A 16,061-nucleotide genomic window follows, 5' to 3' on the forward strand; every position below is an offset into this window, starting at 1 on the left:
AATCAGCGCGTTCGGCTGGGCTTTTTGACGCGGCTAGCCCAGCCGTTTGGCTGCCCATTTGCAGCCGTTCGGCTGCCCTCAATCTCCTACCAACGATCTCGCCTTGTTTTCTCTCTTATTCCGTTCCCACATCACAAACTCTACTCTCCCTCTCACCCGCTCTCCCTCTAGCCCGCTCTCCGCCGCCGTCGCTCCCTCCGTCTCCATCCCCAGCGTCGCTCCCCTCCGTCTTGTCGGCCGAGGCACAAGTCGGCCGTCCGAAATCCATCTCGCCGCCTGCACTGTCTCCATCGGGCCACCTCCCGCCGTCTTCACCGTGTCTGGGCTCGCGGCGGCTATCGTCTCCACCGCGCCACCTCCCGCCTGCCGACTCAAGCAAGAGGGTCTCTCTCAAATCTCGCAGACGCCACATCCAGGCCGTGCCGCCGCCATTGCCCGAGGACGCCCCCGATTTAGATCCAGGTAACCCCCATGTTTCAGTTACTGCAATATTTTTGTAGCTTAGAACAACTGGGTTTGTTTACAAATGATGAGGATATTACACTATTTTGTGTGTTGCATTTATTGTTTGCATCCGAAGGCGCACATGTTGCAAGCCCAAGCCTCGTTTATGTTCGATTCGAGTTCGTTTGCTTACTTTCAATTTTATGATTGAGTGTGGGACATCTCTGAACCTTTGTAGCATCTATAGGGTTGGTTCTAGTATCAGGGTGCTGACCTTTTGTATTTCTACCTTTTATCTTCTCTAAATTTTGTCAGCTTCACCTAGTTTCATATGTGCCATGCTACTCTATCCTAGTTTTAATCTATTTCAAGCTCTTTTGGTTGAAATTGCCTGGATAACCAGAAATTTGGCTACTATACTATACTATAATCATAGTAAATGCTCTATTCCTAGTACAAATAAATACTTTTTCATAATAAATGCTGACATATACTTCTTTAAATTTTTATTGGATTAATAACTAAATTCTGGTACTCTATGGAAGTTTTATTGAATTAGTAACTAAATTATGGTACTCTAGCAGCTTCAAATGCTACTGGTTTGGTGGATTGAAATGTGTAGTATTTTTTTTGCTGAAATATACAAGTTAGCATGATTCTACAATGTTGTTGTTGCACTGGTGCTTCACCATTGTGCTACCTCATGCTTTTGCTTGATGCTAATTTTTCATCCAGCGTCATGACAACACAGTTTCTAAATTTCAGATATTTCCATATAGAAAGAGCAGCTCATGTGTTTTCTCATAACAAAAGATCAAATATTTTGATTTCCCTTCCCTGTTGAGGTCTTTGTTTGATGTAAGTAGAACATCCCAAACTTTAGGCAAGTTTTATTGGATTAGTAACTAAATTCTGGTACTCAAGCAGCTTGATATGCTACTGGTTTGGTGAATTGAAATGTGTAGTAACTTGTTTCTGAAATATACAAGACACATGTTTTACATTGTTGTTGCTACACTATTACCTCATGGTTTTGCTTGCTGCTAATTTTGACACAAACTTCTCTGAATTTTTATTGGATTAGTAACTAAATTTTGGTACAATGTTGAGTGCAAATTTGAAGCATTGATCTAACAATATTTTGTTTTGCCCATATGCAATCCTCTGCAGCGAGCCTACTTCCAGTGCATTGTTCCTTCGCAACGGTGCCCACACTGGAATCGTCATCCACTTCTTCGTGCTCTCCCCCACCAACTTGTCCATACAATCTCCGTTACAAACGCGCCAAGACAACTGCTAAGGCAAGTGACATGTTCATTACGTACTGAGTTTGTGTATTTTTATGTCTCCTGCATTTTCTTCTTTGTTAAAAAAATTGCAGCTCCTACCTACTCAAACTATGCATTGTACAACTGGGCTCAGATGGCTAGCAGCCATGCCAATTGGGATGAGGCGACAACAAAAACATTCCTCGACCTCTGCATTGCTGAGAAGAACCAACTGATTGGAGCAACAAGTGCCTAAATAAGTTGGGATGACAACACGTCTACCGCAACTTCAAACAACAGACTGGTCTGACTTTAGACAGCAAGCAGCTGCAGAACAAACTGAGCACCATGCGAAGGTCGTTCATGAATTGGAGGGACCTTCAAGTCCAATCAGGCCTAGGCCGTGACGAACATACTGGTGGTGTTGCAGCTGATTCCAATTTTTGGGCTACCGACGAAGGGGTACATGCTGTCACCTTTGTAGTACTTCTTGTTTATTCAATTCGAGCAACAATTTTTTTCTAACATGTTCTTGCGTGACCGACAGGAAATTAGTGCTGGTGCTGCCCAGACGAGTACTGCTAAACCACCATCATTCCTTGAAGAACTTTACACGTTGGTCGGCCACACCACCCAAGATAGGGGGACCTTGCTAACTGCAGGAGGTGTCCATGAGGCAACACCCAGTATTGGGAGCGAGGACACTCCAGCAGACATGTATCTAGACCCCATGGCTGCTAGCAGTGTTCGTAATATGTCTAAAAGGCTAACCTGGGAGGAAGTTGTTGACAGTCCTCCGAAAAAGAAGAGTGACAGCTTGGAGGACTACGTCAGAGAACTCTCTGAAACTGTAGCTATGAGAAGCCAAAAACGTCTCAGCCGTGAGTAAGAGGAGCTGGACCTTGCAATGCAGATTTTAGAAGAAGATGATATTGACGAGGGGTCTAATCTGTACTGCATGGCAATATATTTATGCAAGAATGCAGTGAATTGAAGGGCCTTCATGAAGATGAAAACCAAAGAGGGCCGCCTGCATTGGATCCAATTCAACTGGGAGAGGGAGAACAAGTAGTGCAGTGTGGCATTCGTTGGTTTTATTGTAGTGTTGTGTACTGATGGTTGAGAGCAATGTCTTAGCATGTAATGTGGCCTCTGGCCTGAACAATGTGTTGTGTGTGATGTCTAATTTTCCAAGTAAAATGTGGTCCGTGATTTGCATTGCATGTGCATCTATTTCATTCATACGTGAAAACGCATGTGATTTACATTGCATATGCATCTATTGAAAGAAGTTTTATCTTGCTTTTTATTGTACCAGGAATGCGTGGAGGACCATTGAGGACCTATTCAGCCATCCAGGGAGGAGGACAAGGAAGCCATATTGACAGGTTTGAAACAGTTTGTTCTATAACTTGTGGTGGAACTTTTACTTTATAGCCTTATGATTGAACCATTAATGTCTATTCCATGCACAGATTGCTTGCATTATGAGCAACGCTGAGGAATCAAATAGCGACACTGGCAGTGATGCTAGCTCCATCGTATACCAGCTGGCGGGGGTAGCAGCAGCTGTAGCAGCATATGCAGCTGCGAGCAGAAGTCCAGCTCCTGTGTTGAACCCGCTCATGGAGTTGCCACGAATGACCGGATGTCAATGGGTTGAGCTGAATATGCGGGGAAGCTGGAGGTGCTACGACAATTTTCGTATGTATCCTGATGCATTCCTTCAGTTGTATGATATCTTAGTTAATTATCATGGGCTGGAATCAACACAAGGAGTCGAATCTATCGAGACTTTAGCTATGTTTGTCTAGGCTTGTGGGACACAACAGGCTTCTAGACAAATTAGAGATAGATTTGAGCGGTCATTGGACACAGTTAGCAGGAAGATGGCTCATGTGGCAGATGTCATGTTCTCATTCGCACAGACGGTTATCGCTCCAAAGGACCCGTCGTACTCAAAGGTTAATCATAAGCTCAACCCATATGCACCGTTCTTTGATGGGTGCATAGGTGCTTTATATGGAACTCATGTTCCCGTACAAATTGGGCGTGGGTCACGTTTAGACTTCATTAATAGGAAAGGGTGGCCAAGCTTTAATGTGTTAGCCATAGTGGATATGGACATGCTGTTCACATATGTAGGAGCGGGGAGGGCCGGGTCCAGTCATGACATGGCGGTGTTGAGAGACTGTATGGAGACACCAAATTACCCAAATCCACCTCCAGGTACGTTAGTTGGCTAATTACGTTCATGAAGCAACAATTGTAAAAGTGTAATGTTTTATGTTGTGTAGGAAGGTACTATCTGGTGGACTCAGGTTATACAGTTCGTGAAGGCTATCTAGGACCATATCACAGTACGAGGTACCATCTAGAGGAGTTCAGCCGCAGAGCGGCTGAAAGTTTGGAGGAGAAATTCAACTTCCACCATTCGAGTCTTCGCAATGTTGTGGAATAGGCATTTGGCATGCTCAAATCGAGGTGGCATATTTTGCGAGAAGTACCATTCTATGATCGAGAAAGGTAAACAAAGATCATTATTACTTGCTTTGCACTCTACGATTATTTGTTGGACCATGCCGATGCAAGTACTGCAGATAGGAACATGGCGCGAACTTCGGATTACGTCGTGTCCGCATGAGTGGCAGCAAATGCTACACCTGATATGGCAAGTGTATGAGATTGGATTATGGCAGGAATCTCCTTGATGTAGTTAACAGGTATGACTGGTTTTGGATTTGCTTCTATACAAGTTTGCATAGATGTTGGTGATGACTAATGGCTATACCAAAATGGGTACATGCAAGTGGTGATAGCAAATTTTGACATTTAGGCAGCCAGGTAGTGGAATTTGAGCAAACAGACCCTAACAATGGTACTGGATGCCTCGCTGTTACCTCCCTGTAATGCTTTATGTCTATGTGTGTTTGTTTCTGCCATATGTTGTATGTCAAGTATTTTGTGCGGAATTTTTTATTGTAATGAACGTAGAACAGCACTGATTTATTGACTATTGATATGCTGATGGCGGGTTAATTTGATTGGTTGGGTTGCGTTTGCGCCAAAAAATTGAAATCAATTGTGCGCGTTCCCGCCAAAAATTTGAATTCAATTGCGGCATTTCGCAGTACAAGCCAGCTACAAAGAAGCAGTAGATGCAGCGCAGCCAGAAGCAGCCAGCTGCAAAGCAGTAGCTATTATTCAAAAGGTAATCCGGTAAAAGGAGAATTTCTTGGCGAAGACGAGCACCAGCATTTTCATGAAGAGTTGCAAAAGGGAAAACAGATTCATCGAAGATCACATCACGGGTGATATACACACGCCCAGTGGAGATATCAAGACACTTGAATCCTTTGTGAATAGAACTATAACCAAGAAAGGCACATCTTTTTGAATGAAAAGCAAGTTCTCTTGTGTTGAATGGCCTAAGATTTGGCCAACATGCACACCCAAAGATACGAAGGGAAGTATAACTGGGTTTTTCCTGAAGAAGAAGCTCTACTGGCGCATGATAGTTGATGACTTTGCTAGGTAAAAGGTTAATCAAATAGGTAGCGGTTAGAAAGGCTTCGTCCCAGAATTTCATGGGTATGGATGCATTTACAAGAAGAGCAAGACCAACCTCTACTATATGCCTATGTTTTCTTTCCGCGAAGCCATTTTGTTGGTGTGCATGAGGACATGAAACTCGATGAGAGATGCCAATTTTCTGGAAGAAAAAATGCAATCCCTCGTACTCTCCTCCCCAATCCGTTTGCATGGATAGAATCTTCCTATTAAACTTGCGCTCAACAAGGTTTTGAAAGTTATGGAAGATTTGAAAAACTTTGGATTTCTTCGAAGCAAATAGATCCATGTATATTTACTATAGTCATCGATGAAGCTTACATAATATGTATGTCTACCGACACATTCTAGAGCTGGACCCCACACGTCCAAATGGATCAATTGGAGAGGAAAAGTAGACATATTACTAGAATTTGCATAAGGTAATTAATGGCTCTTGGCTCTTTGACAAGGATCACAAACTGAATTATTGCTAGTATCATCTAGGAATGACAACTTATTGTTCTTCAAAACAAGCTTAACAATAGGGAAAGATGGATGACCCAAACGGCTATGCCATCTATACATGGACGGCTTATTGACTCCAAACGCTACTTTATTTGTGCTTGCTTCGGAAGAACTAGAAACTAGGGGATAAAGACCTCCTTCACACCTGCCATGATGAAGAGTTTTCTTCGTTTCCCGGTCCTTGATGAGGAAAAAATTTGGATGAAATTTGAGGAAAAAATTTGGATGAAATTGAAGGAAAATATTATTATCAGAGGCAAGATAATGAACTAAAGCAAGACTTTTATGAGCGCTAGAAACAGGAAAAATGTTTTTAATAAAAGATTGCGAGCTGGGTATGTAAAGTTGAATGACCAATACTTCTAATTTTCATACCTGAACCATTTGTTGTGTGTACTTGATCTTGACCACCATATTTGTCACGTGCCGTCATCTTGTCCAATTCACTGGTAATATGATCAGTCGCACCACTATCCATATACCAGTTAGTGTCAACACCATATGCGGCCAAGCTTGACTTGTTGTTGTTTGATGGCTGAAAATCTTCTTCAAACCGATGCCAACATTCAATAGCAGTATGATTGGTCCTGCCGCATATCTGACACCGGGGTCTATTTAACTATCCTCCGGACTTGAAGTTGTTGTTGTTGGAGTTGTTGCTGCTTGAAAAATTACCGCGCCCTCCAGCACGGCCGCCTGACCCTCGCCCACGGTTTCCTCCATGGCCACGAGGGTTGAAGCCTCCTCGACCTCTAGAAGCTAAATTTGTCGAGGATTGATAGTGACCTCCTGATCGTTGATCAAACATATCCAAACGCATCTCATAGGCCATGATTTGAGCATAGAGATCATTCATAGAGATTGGATCTGACCGACCCAAAACAGAAGAAACAATAGGATTATATTCGAAATCAAGACCGTTCAGAATATAGGATATCATCCCATCATTGTCGATAGGCTTCCCGGCAATAGCAATCTCATCTCCGATAGCCTTCATCTTGTTGAAGTACGTCGCGATGTTCATGCTTCCCTTCTTGAGGCTTGCAAGTTGCATCCGTAGATTGGTTACTCGTGCACGTGATTGTGCCGAGTACATGTCTTCTAATGCCGCCCAAACTTCGGACGACGATGTCAACGTAGCTACTCGCGCCAACACTGTGGACGTTAGGGAGTTGACAAGATGGACAAGTACCTGCTGGTCCTGCGCTAGCCAGATCTTGTACGCTGGATTGGATACGACATTCTTCTCGTCATCTTGAATTGTTTTCAGTGGTGCCGGGATCGAGCCGTCAAGGATGCCAAGAAGACGAGCACCCCTAATCGGCGACAACACCTGGGCCTTCCAAAGAATGAAGTTCTCTTGTGTGAGCTTCTCGGAGATGGGCGGCCCGAGAGCACTTGATGACGACGACGAGGAACTGGAGGCCATAGCTGCGGCTTAGATGTGTTTTGAGGAAGTAGCTCTGATACCATGAAAGAAACAATGGTAACTAAGTGAACGTGGATGCCTATATTGGCTAGCCTATGGCTTCATGCTAATATATGGGAAATTCCCAACAAATTTCAAGAGTTTGATTACAACATGTGACACAAAATATAGTTGGTTTAAACCTTTCCTATCTATACAATCATCTATCTGTAACTCAAGGTTTGACCAACATATCTATGCATCCAAACCATCACTTTCATTTGACGTGTTAACATAAAACTCTTTTACAACCGAAATATTATCTTTAACATTGCCAAGCCTTCTTGAAATTATTCTCTTTTGTTAGAAACAAGAACACATCAGTCGACTAAGCCAAGGCAGCAACCTCTCTTAGCCACCCTTTTCATTTACCCTTTTTCCCTTTGTAGGAATTACTTCAGATCCTGGTGAATTAGGCCAATCTAGAGGAGTATGATCTTTGGTCAGATACATGGGGATCCTATGTTTTCTCATCAACAAGGCATGTTTCATAAAATAAAATGGTTGTGCTACGCGATATATGGTTTGCCCGACCGTAGGGCCACCTCCGACACTGCCGCCATCGCCGCCATCACAACATCGCTGTGGATTCCATGCTAGCCGATGTGCTCGATCTGAAGGTTAGATGTGTGTGTGTCTCCCTGCAATTATATTGGGCGTCCTCGGTGTGATGAGCCCGTGCCAGCCGGCCGCTTTATGTATCGCACTACACGGTGAATTGAGGGCTGGTGGACAGGTGACATGGATGCGTTCGAATCCTGACTTGCTGCATTGGCTGAGCTTTTAGTACTAGGATGGAGAGTTCTTTGTGAATAAGATGTTGCGCTGACTTGCTGACGTCACGCGTTACCCTTGCACTTGGTGAAACTTTCGTTTTTCCGTTACAAAGAAATTATACTTTTGCAGGTGAATGCGTAACAGGTGATGTCGTCAACCACTCATGAATGACACGGGCGTTGATTAGGGCAAGGTCTTTTAGTTGTGCTTAGGAAGAAAAAGGTTTGCATGTAAGAGACTCGTTCAAGAAGTCTCCTGCAGCTGCTTGACGATGGTGATTGCGCACCGGCAGTTTGGGAGGTTAGGGCCTCTTTGGACGTCACATTTTATATGATTGGAATGTCTTGGCACCTTGAATCCTAATATGTCAAACATACCATTTTGTAGAGCATCTAGTGATGATAAAAGTATATAAACAGTGCCTCAAGCTAAAAAAGAATATATGTTAAAAAAGCTAAAAAAGAATATACTTACACAACCATTTGAGCTGAACAAATTCTCCACCCCCGTGGTCCCTATAGGTTGGACAAAGCCATGGAGTTAGTGTTGGACAAAGCACCACGCAGTCAATGTTAGGGCATCTCCAACGGCCGGCTACGCCGCCAGCTGAAGAAATTTTTTACGGAGCAAAGCGCATGTCTCGCACGACTCCCGACAGCGTCTACCGCCGGAGACGAAGGGAAGCCGGCAGGGGGTGGGGGCGTCGAGGTGATGGTCAAAGACGAGGACGAAGCAGCGGCGGTGGCACGTCGGATCTAGCGTGCGCGTGTTGGACCATGCTGGGCCGTGTGATGCTTGGTCGTTCTATCTTCCATTCGATTTATAGAAGCCTCAAAATAGTGGGCATGGTGGAAGAAAACGAAGCAAAACTCTCTGTCATATCTGGAAAAAACAGCGACATTCAGAGAAGAAATACTAGTACTAGCCAGCACTTATGGTCGCCAATCATTGAAGAACTAGTGCTATATGAAATTACAATGAATTCATATTTTTATATCAAAACGAAGTCTGGAAATGGTGGCTACAATATTTACTGAAATGAGTGAAGATGGGAAATAACACCGACACGCAGCAGTACAAACGATGGAACTACCTTATTCAAATGCACTATATACGTACATGCTAATAGTGACACCTGGGTTTATGATGCGTAGTTCTCCTACACGTTCGAGAAAAAAACAAAGTGATGCCGGGCGGGGCATTTTTCAGTGCCCCTACTCTTCAACGTTCAGATCTGCTGCATCAACTGAAGTGAATTCGCCCTCTCGCGAGAACAAGTCTGTACCCTTTACAACCTTCTTCTGCGGGATTTGGCTGATCTTGAGCCGGTCCTCGTCAGTCAGCTCCCAGTCGAAAATCTCTAGGTTTTGCTTGAGCCTCTCCATGTTGTAGCTCTTGGCGATGGACGTCACTCCCTGCTCATATATCCATCTCAGTGACACCTGAAGTACAAGATCGAGCGCACTGTAAGCAAGAAAGGGATACATGCATAGAACTGAAACGGAACTGTGGTCGCAGGATTGCAGCAGGCTTTTACACAGCGTACCTGTGCGATGGTTTTCCCTCTTGCCTTGGCAATCCCGGCGAGCACATCGGACTCCAGCACGGCGTTGCCCGTCCCGTCCCAATTCTGGCCGCCCAGCGGCGAGTAGGCCGCGACGTGGATGCCCTTCTCGGCGCAGTAACCCCTCAGTGTCCGCTGCTGCCACACCGGGTTCAGCTCCACCTGGTTCACCGCGGGAGGGATCGTGGCGGCGGCCAGGACCTTGTCGAGGTGCTTGGTGGTGAAGTTGCTCACGCCGATCGCCTTGGCGAGCCCGAGCCGGTGGCACTCCTCCATCGCCAGCCACACGCCCTCGAAGTCGAACGGCATGGCGTCCTCCTTCTTGGCCGGGAACGATGGCGGCACGGGCTTGATGCAGATCGGCCAGTGGATCAGGTACAGGTCCAGGTACTCCATCTGCAGGTTCCTACATGCTCTTACAAGTCGCATCATGATCATCAAGGGGAGATGTTAAGATGATCACGTTTAATTGCAAGCGCTACCGGGACGGGAGACTCTTACTGCAGGGTTTGACGGAGGGCCGGGAGGACGAGGTCCGGGTGGCACTGCGTGCACCACAGCTTGGACGTCACGAACAGCCCCTGCCGTGACGCGACGAGCCCGCGCCGCACAGCCTCGGCCACGGCGTCGCCGAGCGGCTTCTCCGTGCCGTACATGTAGGCGGTGTCGAAGTGGCGGTAGCCCACCTCGATGGCAGCCAGCACGGCGTTCTTGGTGGCCTCGGGCACCAGGGGGAATGCCGCCGTGCCCATGCCGACCGCCGGCATCGGCCTCGCGTTGCCCGACCGCAGCGCCACCTCCGGCACCGCCGCCGCCACCGTCGCCGTTCCCTTAGACGCCATGCCGATGCGCCTCTCGGATGGAGAGCTCTTGTGGATGCTGCTTGGCGTGATAATTTAAGTATTAGATGGTCTTGCGCTTGCTGCACTTGGTTACACTTTCGCTTTCTCGTAGTAGGTGATCAAGCACTGTCGTTGATCAGGAAAGGTCCTTTTTGAGTAGTTCTTTAGTAGCGCGTTTGTAATAATATTCGATCAAGCAATCTCATGAAGATGCTTGAGAGAAGAATACAAAAGAAGCGATGAACCAGAGTGAGGTTGTCAGACCATTTGATGGCGACAGCACACCGTCATCACTTTGGTAGCTTTTACAGAGTTAGTCAAACACTTCTTCATGCCACTATCTTGGCTCCATGGAAACAAGCGGGCATTTGGTAGGCCGGACCACCCTTCGGCTAGGTCAGATGGTGCAGGTGGTCATGATTGGTAGCCACGACAGGGTTGCAAGCTAGGCTCAGTGTATGCAAAAGAGGATTCCCAGCCAGCATCGCGTGGAACGCCAAGATCAATGTTCCACGCGGTGCAAGCTCGAAGCAGTAGTTCGCGTCACCCTATTTCGTTTTTCTCAAGCAACACACATGCTCCGGAATGGGCGGAGGCCACGGCGACGTGCCGCGGAGGGGTGGAGGCGTGCGGTCGCGGAGAGGTGCTGGGGCTGCAGAGGAGCACAGCGTGGGGGCCGAGCTAGCAGCAGCCACGGCGGCGCACGGAAGAGGCAGTCAGCAGGGGTTGCCGCCGCGGGAGCGAAGTTGCGTAGGGCCGCAGCGGCCTGGAGGAGGCGTCCTGCAACGACTGCATCGGTGCACGGGGGAGGTGGCCTGCGGGGGCTGTGGCGGCGCTCCCCCACCAGCTCCCGAGGCTGCCGTCTCGACCACCAGCATTCGCCATCGTACCCACCGCCGGCGCCCACAGCCCCATCCCTACCCGACGCTCGTGGCCCCGTCCCCTCCTCCGGCGCCCAAGGCCACCATCCCCGCCACACGCTCGAGGCTACAATCCTACTGGGCACCTGTGGCCGTCCTCCCCACCACGCACCCACGACTGCAGTCTCCACCACCGGGCGGCCGCCATCCCTATGTCGTGCCCCGCGCCCCCCTTCCCCACTACCGCCCGGCTGATGCTCATAAAAGATGGTGGTAACTCTGCCACATCCACAGGGTTAGCCTACTTCGACGTACAACATATCAAACAGAATCCAGATTTATGGGGTGCAATTTCGGAACTGTAGGCTCGAGCGAGCCTGGCTGAGGCAGTTCAGGCTGGCAAAAGCCCCGAAGCTTCAGAAAGAATGCCAACACGGAAGCATCACTGTTGGAACGTATGCTGTGGTGCCGTGGGACTGTTGGAACGTATGCTGTGGTGCACTGCTACCCACGGCACCAGTATGTGCATAGCGCGCTGCACTGATAACAGATGCTACAAACCGAGCCTTATCTTGCAGTAGGTTGTTGCCGGGCTATGAGCAGAGCAACGCACGATCTAGCGCCGGACGGAGAGCAGTGCAGCACAGGACACATTCGAACAGTAAGAGGTTTACATGATACTCGAAGAATGGACCTTCGATGAAACAGCAAAATCAATTCCAGTCACCACTGCAATGCAAAGCGATTCGAGACGTCCAGTCAATTTGACAATGTATATGCTGCCATTTTTATTCTGTTCTGCGAGGTGTACTGACAATTCAAATTTCAAAGTGACGGCATGGCTTTGCAGGAATTCCGTCCTGCTTTCAGGACATACCATATCAAACAACCAGTACCATAAAATTTTCAGAACACTGCAACTGGATGGAGATTTTCAGCTACATTTCAAAAATATCAAGCTCGGCAAGATCCACACTGGAGGCGCCTTCGGGGCTAAGGATCCCATGACTCTGACCCTCTTGAGTTGCGGTATCTGACTAATCTTGAAACGGTCTTCATCGCTCAGTTCCCAATCGAAGATCTCCATGTTCTCCTTGAGCCTCTTCCATTTTTTTTAACGAGCCAGCAGGAGAGCTGTTGCTATATTAAAAGAGAGGAAAAGCCCGACAGGCCGTATACAAACGTACTATACAAGTTGTACACTCGCATCCCCAAAATGGGGAGGCAGAACTCCGTTATGACAACTAGTACAAAACGGACGCCTATCCTGAGAGAAAGTCCCCCAAGTGTTTAGCTCCCGCAGCGACCCACATCGCAGCTTGGTTCTTGACGCCGTCGGTTATCTGGATAACCGTCTTGTCTTTGTGTTGGAAGACTCTCTGTTTTCTCTCTAGCCAGATCTTCCAAAGAACGAGGATAATGAGGGTCCGCAACCCTTTCTCCCGTTCCCCCCGGCCACCGGACTAGCCAGCGTAGCTGTCCACCAATTTTAGGCTCTTGACAACCATGCTGGCACCTTGCTCATAGATCCACCTCAGAGAAATCTAGGGGGAGAAGGGAAAGTAGTTATGCTGCTAGTGCTAGGTGCTATAACATCATTGCAGAAAAAAATCCAGGGGACTCCAACATATTAACACTGTATTATATGGTTTTGCCATGCTGTTGTGTAAAAGTTTAGAGTTCTCTTAGGGCTTCTACACTCGCTCAAAAAAAAAAACTTGCTAAATTTGAGCACATCATGTGCTCTGCCAAACTTTAAATTTTAAAACCTTCTCTTTTTTTTTAAGATTACAAATTGCACAAGCCTAGTTAAGAACTTAAGACACTATGCGGTGCTACACCAGCAGCTACTTATGAGAAAGCCTTCGGAAATGCTGAAATATTACATGAACTGAAATGATTGGTTAACTTTGACCAAGGGCCTGTTTTCTTCCACTTGCTAAACTTTAGCACCCGTCACATCGAATGTTTAGATACTAATTAGAAGTATTAAACGTAGACTATTTACAAAACTCATTACATAAGACGAATCTAAACGGCGAGACGAATCTATTAAGCCTAATTAGTCCATGATTTGACAATGTGTTGCTACAGTAAATATTTGCTAATGATGGATTAATTAGGCTTAATTAGGCTTAATAGATTCGTCTCGCCGTTTAGATTCCACTTATGTAATTGGTTTTGTAAATAGTCTACGTTTACTACTCCTAATTAGTATCTAAACATTCGATGTGACACGTGCTAAAAATAAGACACGGGAAGAAAACGCCCCCCAAGATTCATTGAGAGATATAGTTCGTACCTGAGCCACAGACTTCCCTCTAGCCTTTGAAATCTCTTCCAGAACTTCAGACTGCAGTATTGCATTTGACATGCTTTGGCCTCCAAGGGGAGAATATGCAGTCACATGAATACCCTTATCTTTGCAGAACTCAATTAGCTTTTTCTGCTGCCAAATTGGATTCATTTCAACCTGCAAATGTCATAAATACCAGTGCTGTAACATGTCAGATGATATGGCATAGGTATGATCGAGGCTATACCATATACAAAGTTGTAGGTGGGGATACTCATCCCCCATCGTTTGTGTAAAAAAAAGTTATTAACAATTGAGAATTCATTAAACAGTCTTCAAGTTCTATATCTAGAAGTAAACTTAATATCATATTGGTCTGTTCTTCCTTCATACGGAATATTATTTCACGCATACTACCAATTAAAAATAGATTACAAAATCCTGAAAGCAAAGACTGACAGCTAACGAAGGTTACTGCAATTTCCATCACTAATTATCCAGTTGACCAATACAAACCTGATTAACCGCTGGTGGGATCTCAGCAATGGCAAGTAGCTCTTGCAGCTTCGTTGTCGTGAAATTGCTGACACCAATCATTCTAGCAAGGCCAAGCCGATGGCATTCCTCCATCGCCCGCCACACGCCGCTCAAGTCCATGGGCATTATGTCCTCCCTTTTAATTGGAAACTGGGGCTCGCCGGGCTTTGCAGCCATTGGCCAATGAACCAGGTACAAATCAACGTATTCCATTTGAAGGTTCCTACAGATGAAGAGGTGAGAATCGTGATTGCCACAAAAAAACAGCAATTTTAGTTTTATGAGTTTTAGTACTCCAGGCTTCCAGCTAGCAGCTACTGCAGAATTGCTGGGTTGGATTGCAACAATTTTGTTTTAATTTTCAAATTCCTTTCGCCTGTTCTTTAAAGAACCAAGATTTAAACCATAGAGAGTTTAGTAGATTCTAGTAATTGAAAACCGGATCTCTAAAAAAAATAGAAGCAAGCAAATTTTAAGCTCGGGAAACTTACTGCAAGCTCTCCCTGAGGGAAGGGAGCACGAGGTCCGGATGGCACTGCGTGCACCACATCTTGGTCGTGACGAACACGTCCTCCCTGGATGCCACGATCCCGCGCCGTGCCGCCTCGGCCACGGCCTCACCGACGGCCCGCTCGGAGCGGTAGAGCACGGCGGTGTCGAGGTGACGGTAGCCGAGCTCTAGCGCGGCGAGGACGGCGGCCCTGACGTCTTCCTCCACGAACGGGAACGATGCCGTGCCAAGCCCCACCGCCGGCACCGGCCGGCCGGCGGCGCCAGCTAGGAACTCCGGGATCTTGGGACAACCGGTGCCGACCCTCCCTGTTTGTGATGCCATGGCCGGCGTCGCCTGCGTGTTCCGCGTTCTCTCTTGGGGATATGGACAAGAGCTAAATTGAAAAGGAGAAAGAAAGTTGTCTCGTGAGTCGTGACGTGACGCGTGTCCGGCGAGCCCCCCTCTCGGAGAAGAAATTTAAGGACAGCAAACCAAAAGAAGCCAAACTGAACAAGAGACTGCTAGTAAAGCGTCCAGCGCGCTTGATGTTCCAAAGCCTTTCTACTTAGCTCGTCTCCATATCGGCATATCGCTAACACTCCACTACATGGATTGCAGCCCCGTCGTTGCCTGACCAGATGAAAACATGGCTAAACAATCCTGCTCCGAATCCACCTTCCTCTCATTCAAATGATTTCTAACCCATGCCAATCCCAAACCAAGCTCGTGAAGCTTCACATGGACCATATACAATCACAACCTTCCTCATTTTCAGACCTCAGGACATCAACTTAACGTACAAAGCTTCTGCACATCTCAAACCAAATGGTAAATTGGTAATTAACCACCCATCAGTTCAGGTAGAGATCAAACGGTTCAATCGCTAACATCACAACCAGAGTTTTACTAAAAGTATGCGGCAACGCTGCATCTTACATCAGACTACTATAGTACTAGACATTCAATTGAGCTGGCTGCATAGCCAAATATCCTAGCTGGTAAGTATGATCACTTAGACTGAAAGGAACAACTAGCCAAGTAACCAACCACAGGTCCAGTACAGCATCCACCTTAGAACCAGCAGCATGACACAAAAGCATCCAGAACATGAAGCTCAAAATCCCTGCAATCAGATGAAGAGTGAGAAATCATGATTGCCACACTAGCTAAACCGTTAAGTTCAAAGCTGGACATGACTGGGGAAAAAACTGAAAGTTGGAGAGACATGACTGGGCAAATGTCTGTTCTGAAGATTGGTTAGAACACGACTCCTGGGTTGATCGGCTTCCTCCGTGTCAAGGTCGACGACAGCAATCTACGCACAACAAATGTGTGCTTGACCGCCGCTTCCCTACCTGCAGCTACGGACAGGGCCGGCCACGGCGGCGCAGAGGAATAGGAGGGCTGCTGCGATGGGAATATCTTAGTATTCATC

At 46.8% G+C, this 16,061-nt stretch overlaps 2 protein-coding genes and 1 non-coding gene across 4 annotated transcripts; all 3 read right to left on the minus strand.

The window, feature by feature from the left end:
• Positions 1 to 6,608: 6,608 nt before the first annotated feature.
• Positions 6,609 to 6,747, minus strand: LOC117866075 (small nucleolar RNA Z247). The gene has a single exon (XR_004642768.1). It is a non-coding gene; the product is annotated as a small nucleolar RNA Z247 (small nucleolar RNA).
• Positions 6,748 to 9,001: 2,254 nt separating this feature from the next.
• Positions 9,002 to 10,484, minus strand: LOC117863542 (deoxymugineic acid synthase 1-D). Of its 2 annotated transcripts, none has more exons than XM_034747321.2 (3): positions 10,100 to 10,484; positions 9,581 to 10,004; positions 9,002 to 9,476 (listed from the first exon to the last, which is right to left on the minus strand). In XM_034747321.2, exons 1-3 carry the CDS (start codon positions 10,438 to 10,440, stop codon positions 9,249 to 9,251), a joined length of 993 nt encoding a protein of 330 aa, XP_034603212.1. In that variant the 5' UTR covers positions 10,441 to 10,484; the 3' UTR covers positions 9,002 to 9,248. The 2 variants fall into 2 exon arrangements, with proteins under 2 accessions (XP_034603212.1, XP_034603211.1); XM_034747320.2 differs by having other exon boundaries at positions 9,581 to 10,013.
• Positions 10,485 to 12,054: 1,570 nt separating this feature from the next.
• LOC117863545 (deoxymugineic acid synthase 1-D) lies at positions 12,055 to 15,067 on the minus strand. The gene is made up of 4 exons (XM_034747323.2): positions 14,625 to 15,067; positions 14,113 to 14,356; positions 13,603 to 13,773; positions 12,055 to 12,844 (listed from the first exon to the last, which is right to left on the minus strand). The coding sequence occupies exons 1-4, from the start codon at positions 14,966 to 14,968 to the stop codon at positions 12,764 to 12,766; spliced, it is 840 nt and encodes a 279-aa protein (XP_034603214.1). The 5' UTR covers positions 14,969 to 15,067; the 3' UTR covers positions 12,055 to 12,763.
• Between the last annotated feature and the right edge of the window lie 994 nt (positions 15,068 to 16,061).

The sequence above is a fragment of the Setaria viridis genome, chromosome 7 (assembly GCF_005286985.2).
Source record: "Setaria viridis chromosome 7, Setaria_viridis_v4.0, whole genome shotgun sequence".
NCBI lineage: Eukaryota > Viridiplantae > Streptophyta > Magnoliopsida > Poales > Poaceae > Setaria > Setaria viridis.

Excerpts from the sequence above, each read along its gene's own strand:
- LOC117863542 (XM_034747320.2), bottom strand. The coding sequence starts at position 10,440 with ATGGCGTCTAAGGGAACGGCGACGGTGGCGGCGGCGGTGCCGGAGGTG. Across the intron at positions 10,014-10,099 it reads GCCCTCCGTCAAACCCTGCA|AGCATGTAGGAACCTGCAGA; the intron begins GTAAGAGTCTCC and ends GCGACTTGTAAG. Across the intron at positions 9,477-9,580 it reads GAGGGAAAACCATCGCACAG|GTGTCACTGAGATGGATATA; the intron begins GTACGCTGTGTA and ends CTTGTACTTCAG.
- LOC117863545 (XM_034747323.2), bottom strand. The coding sequence starts at position 14,968 with ATGGCATCACAAACAGGGAGGGTCGGCACCGGTTGTCCCAAGATCCCG. Across the intron at positions 14,357-14,624 it reads TCCCTCAGGGAGAGCTTGCA|GAACCTTCAAATGGAATACG; the intron begins GTAAGTTTCCCG and ends CTTCATCTGTAG. Across the intron at positions 12,845-13,602 it reads GAGGGAAGTCTGTGGCTCAG|ATTTCTCTGAGGTGGATCTA; the intron begins GTACGAACTATA and ends TTCTCCCCCTAG.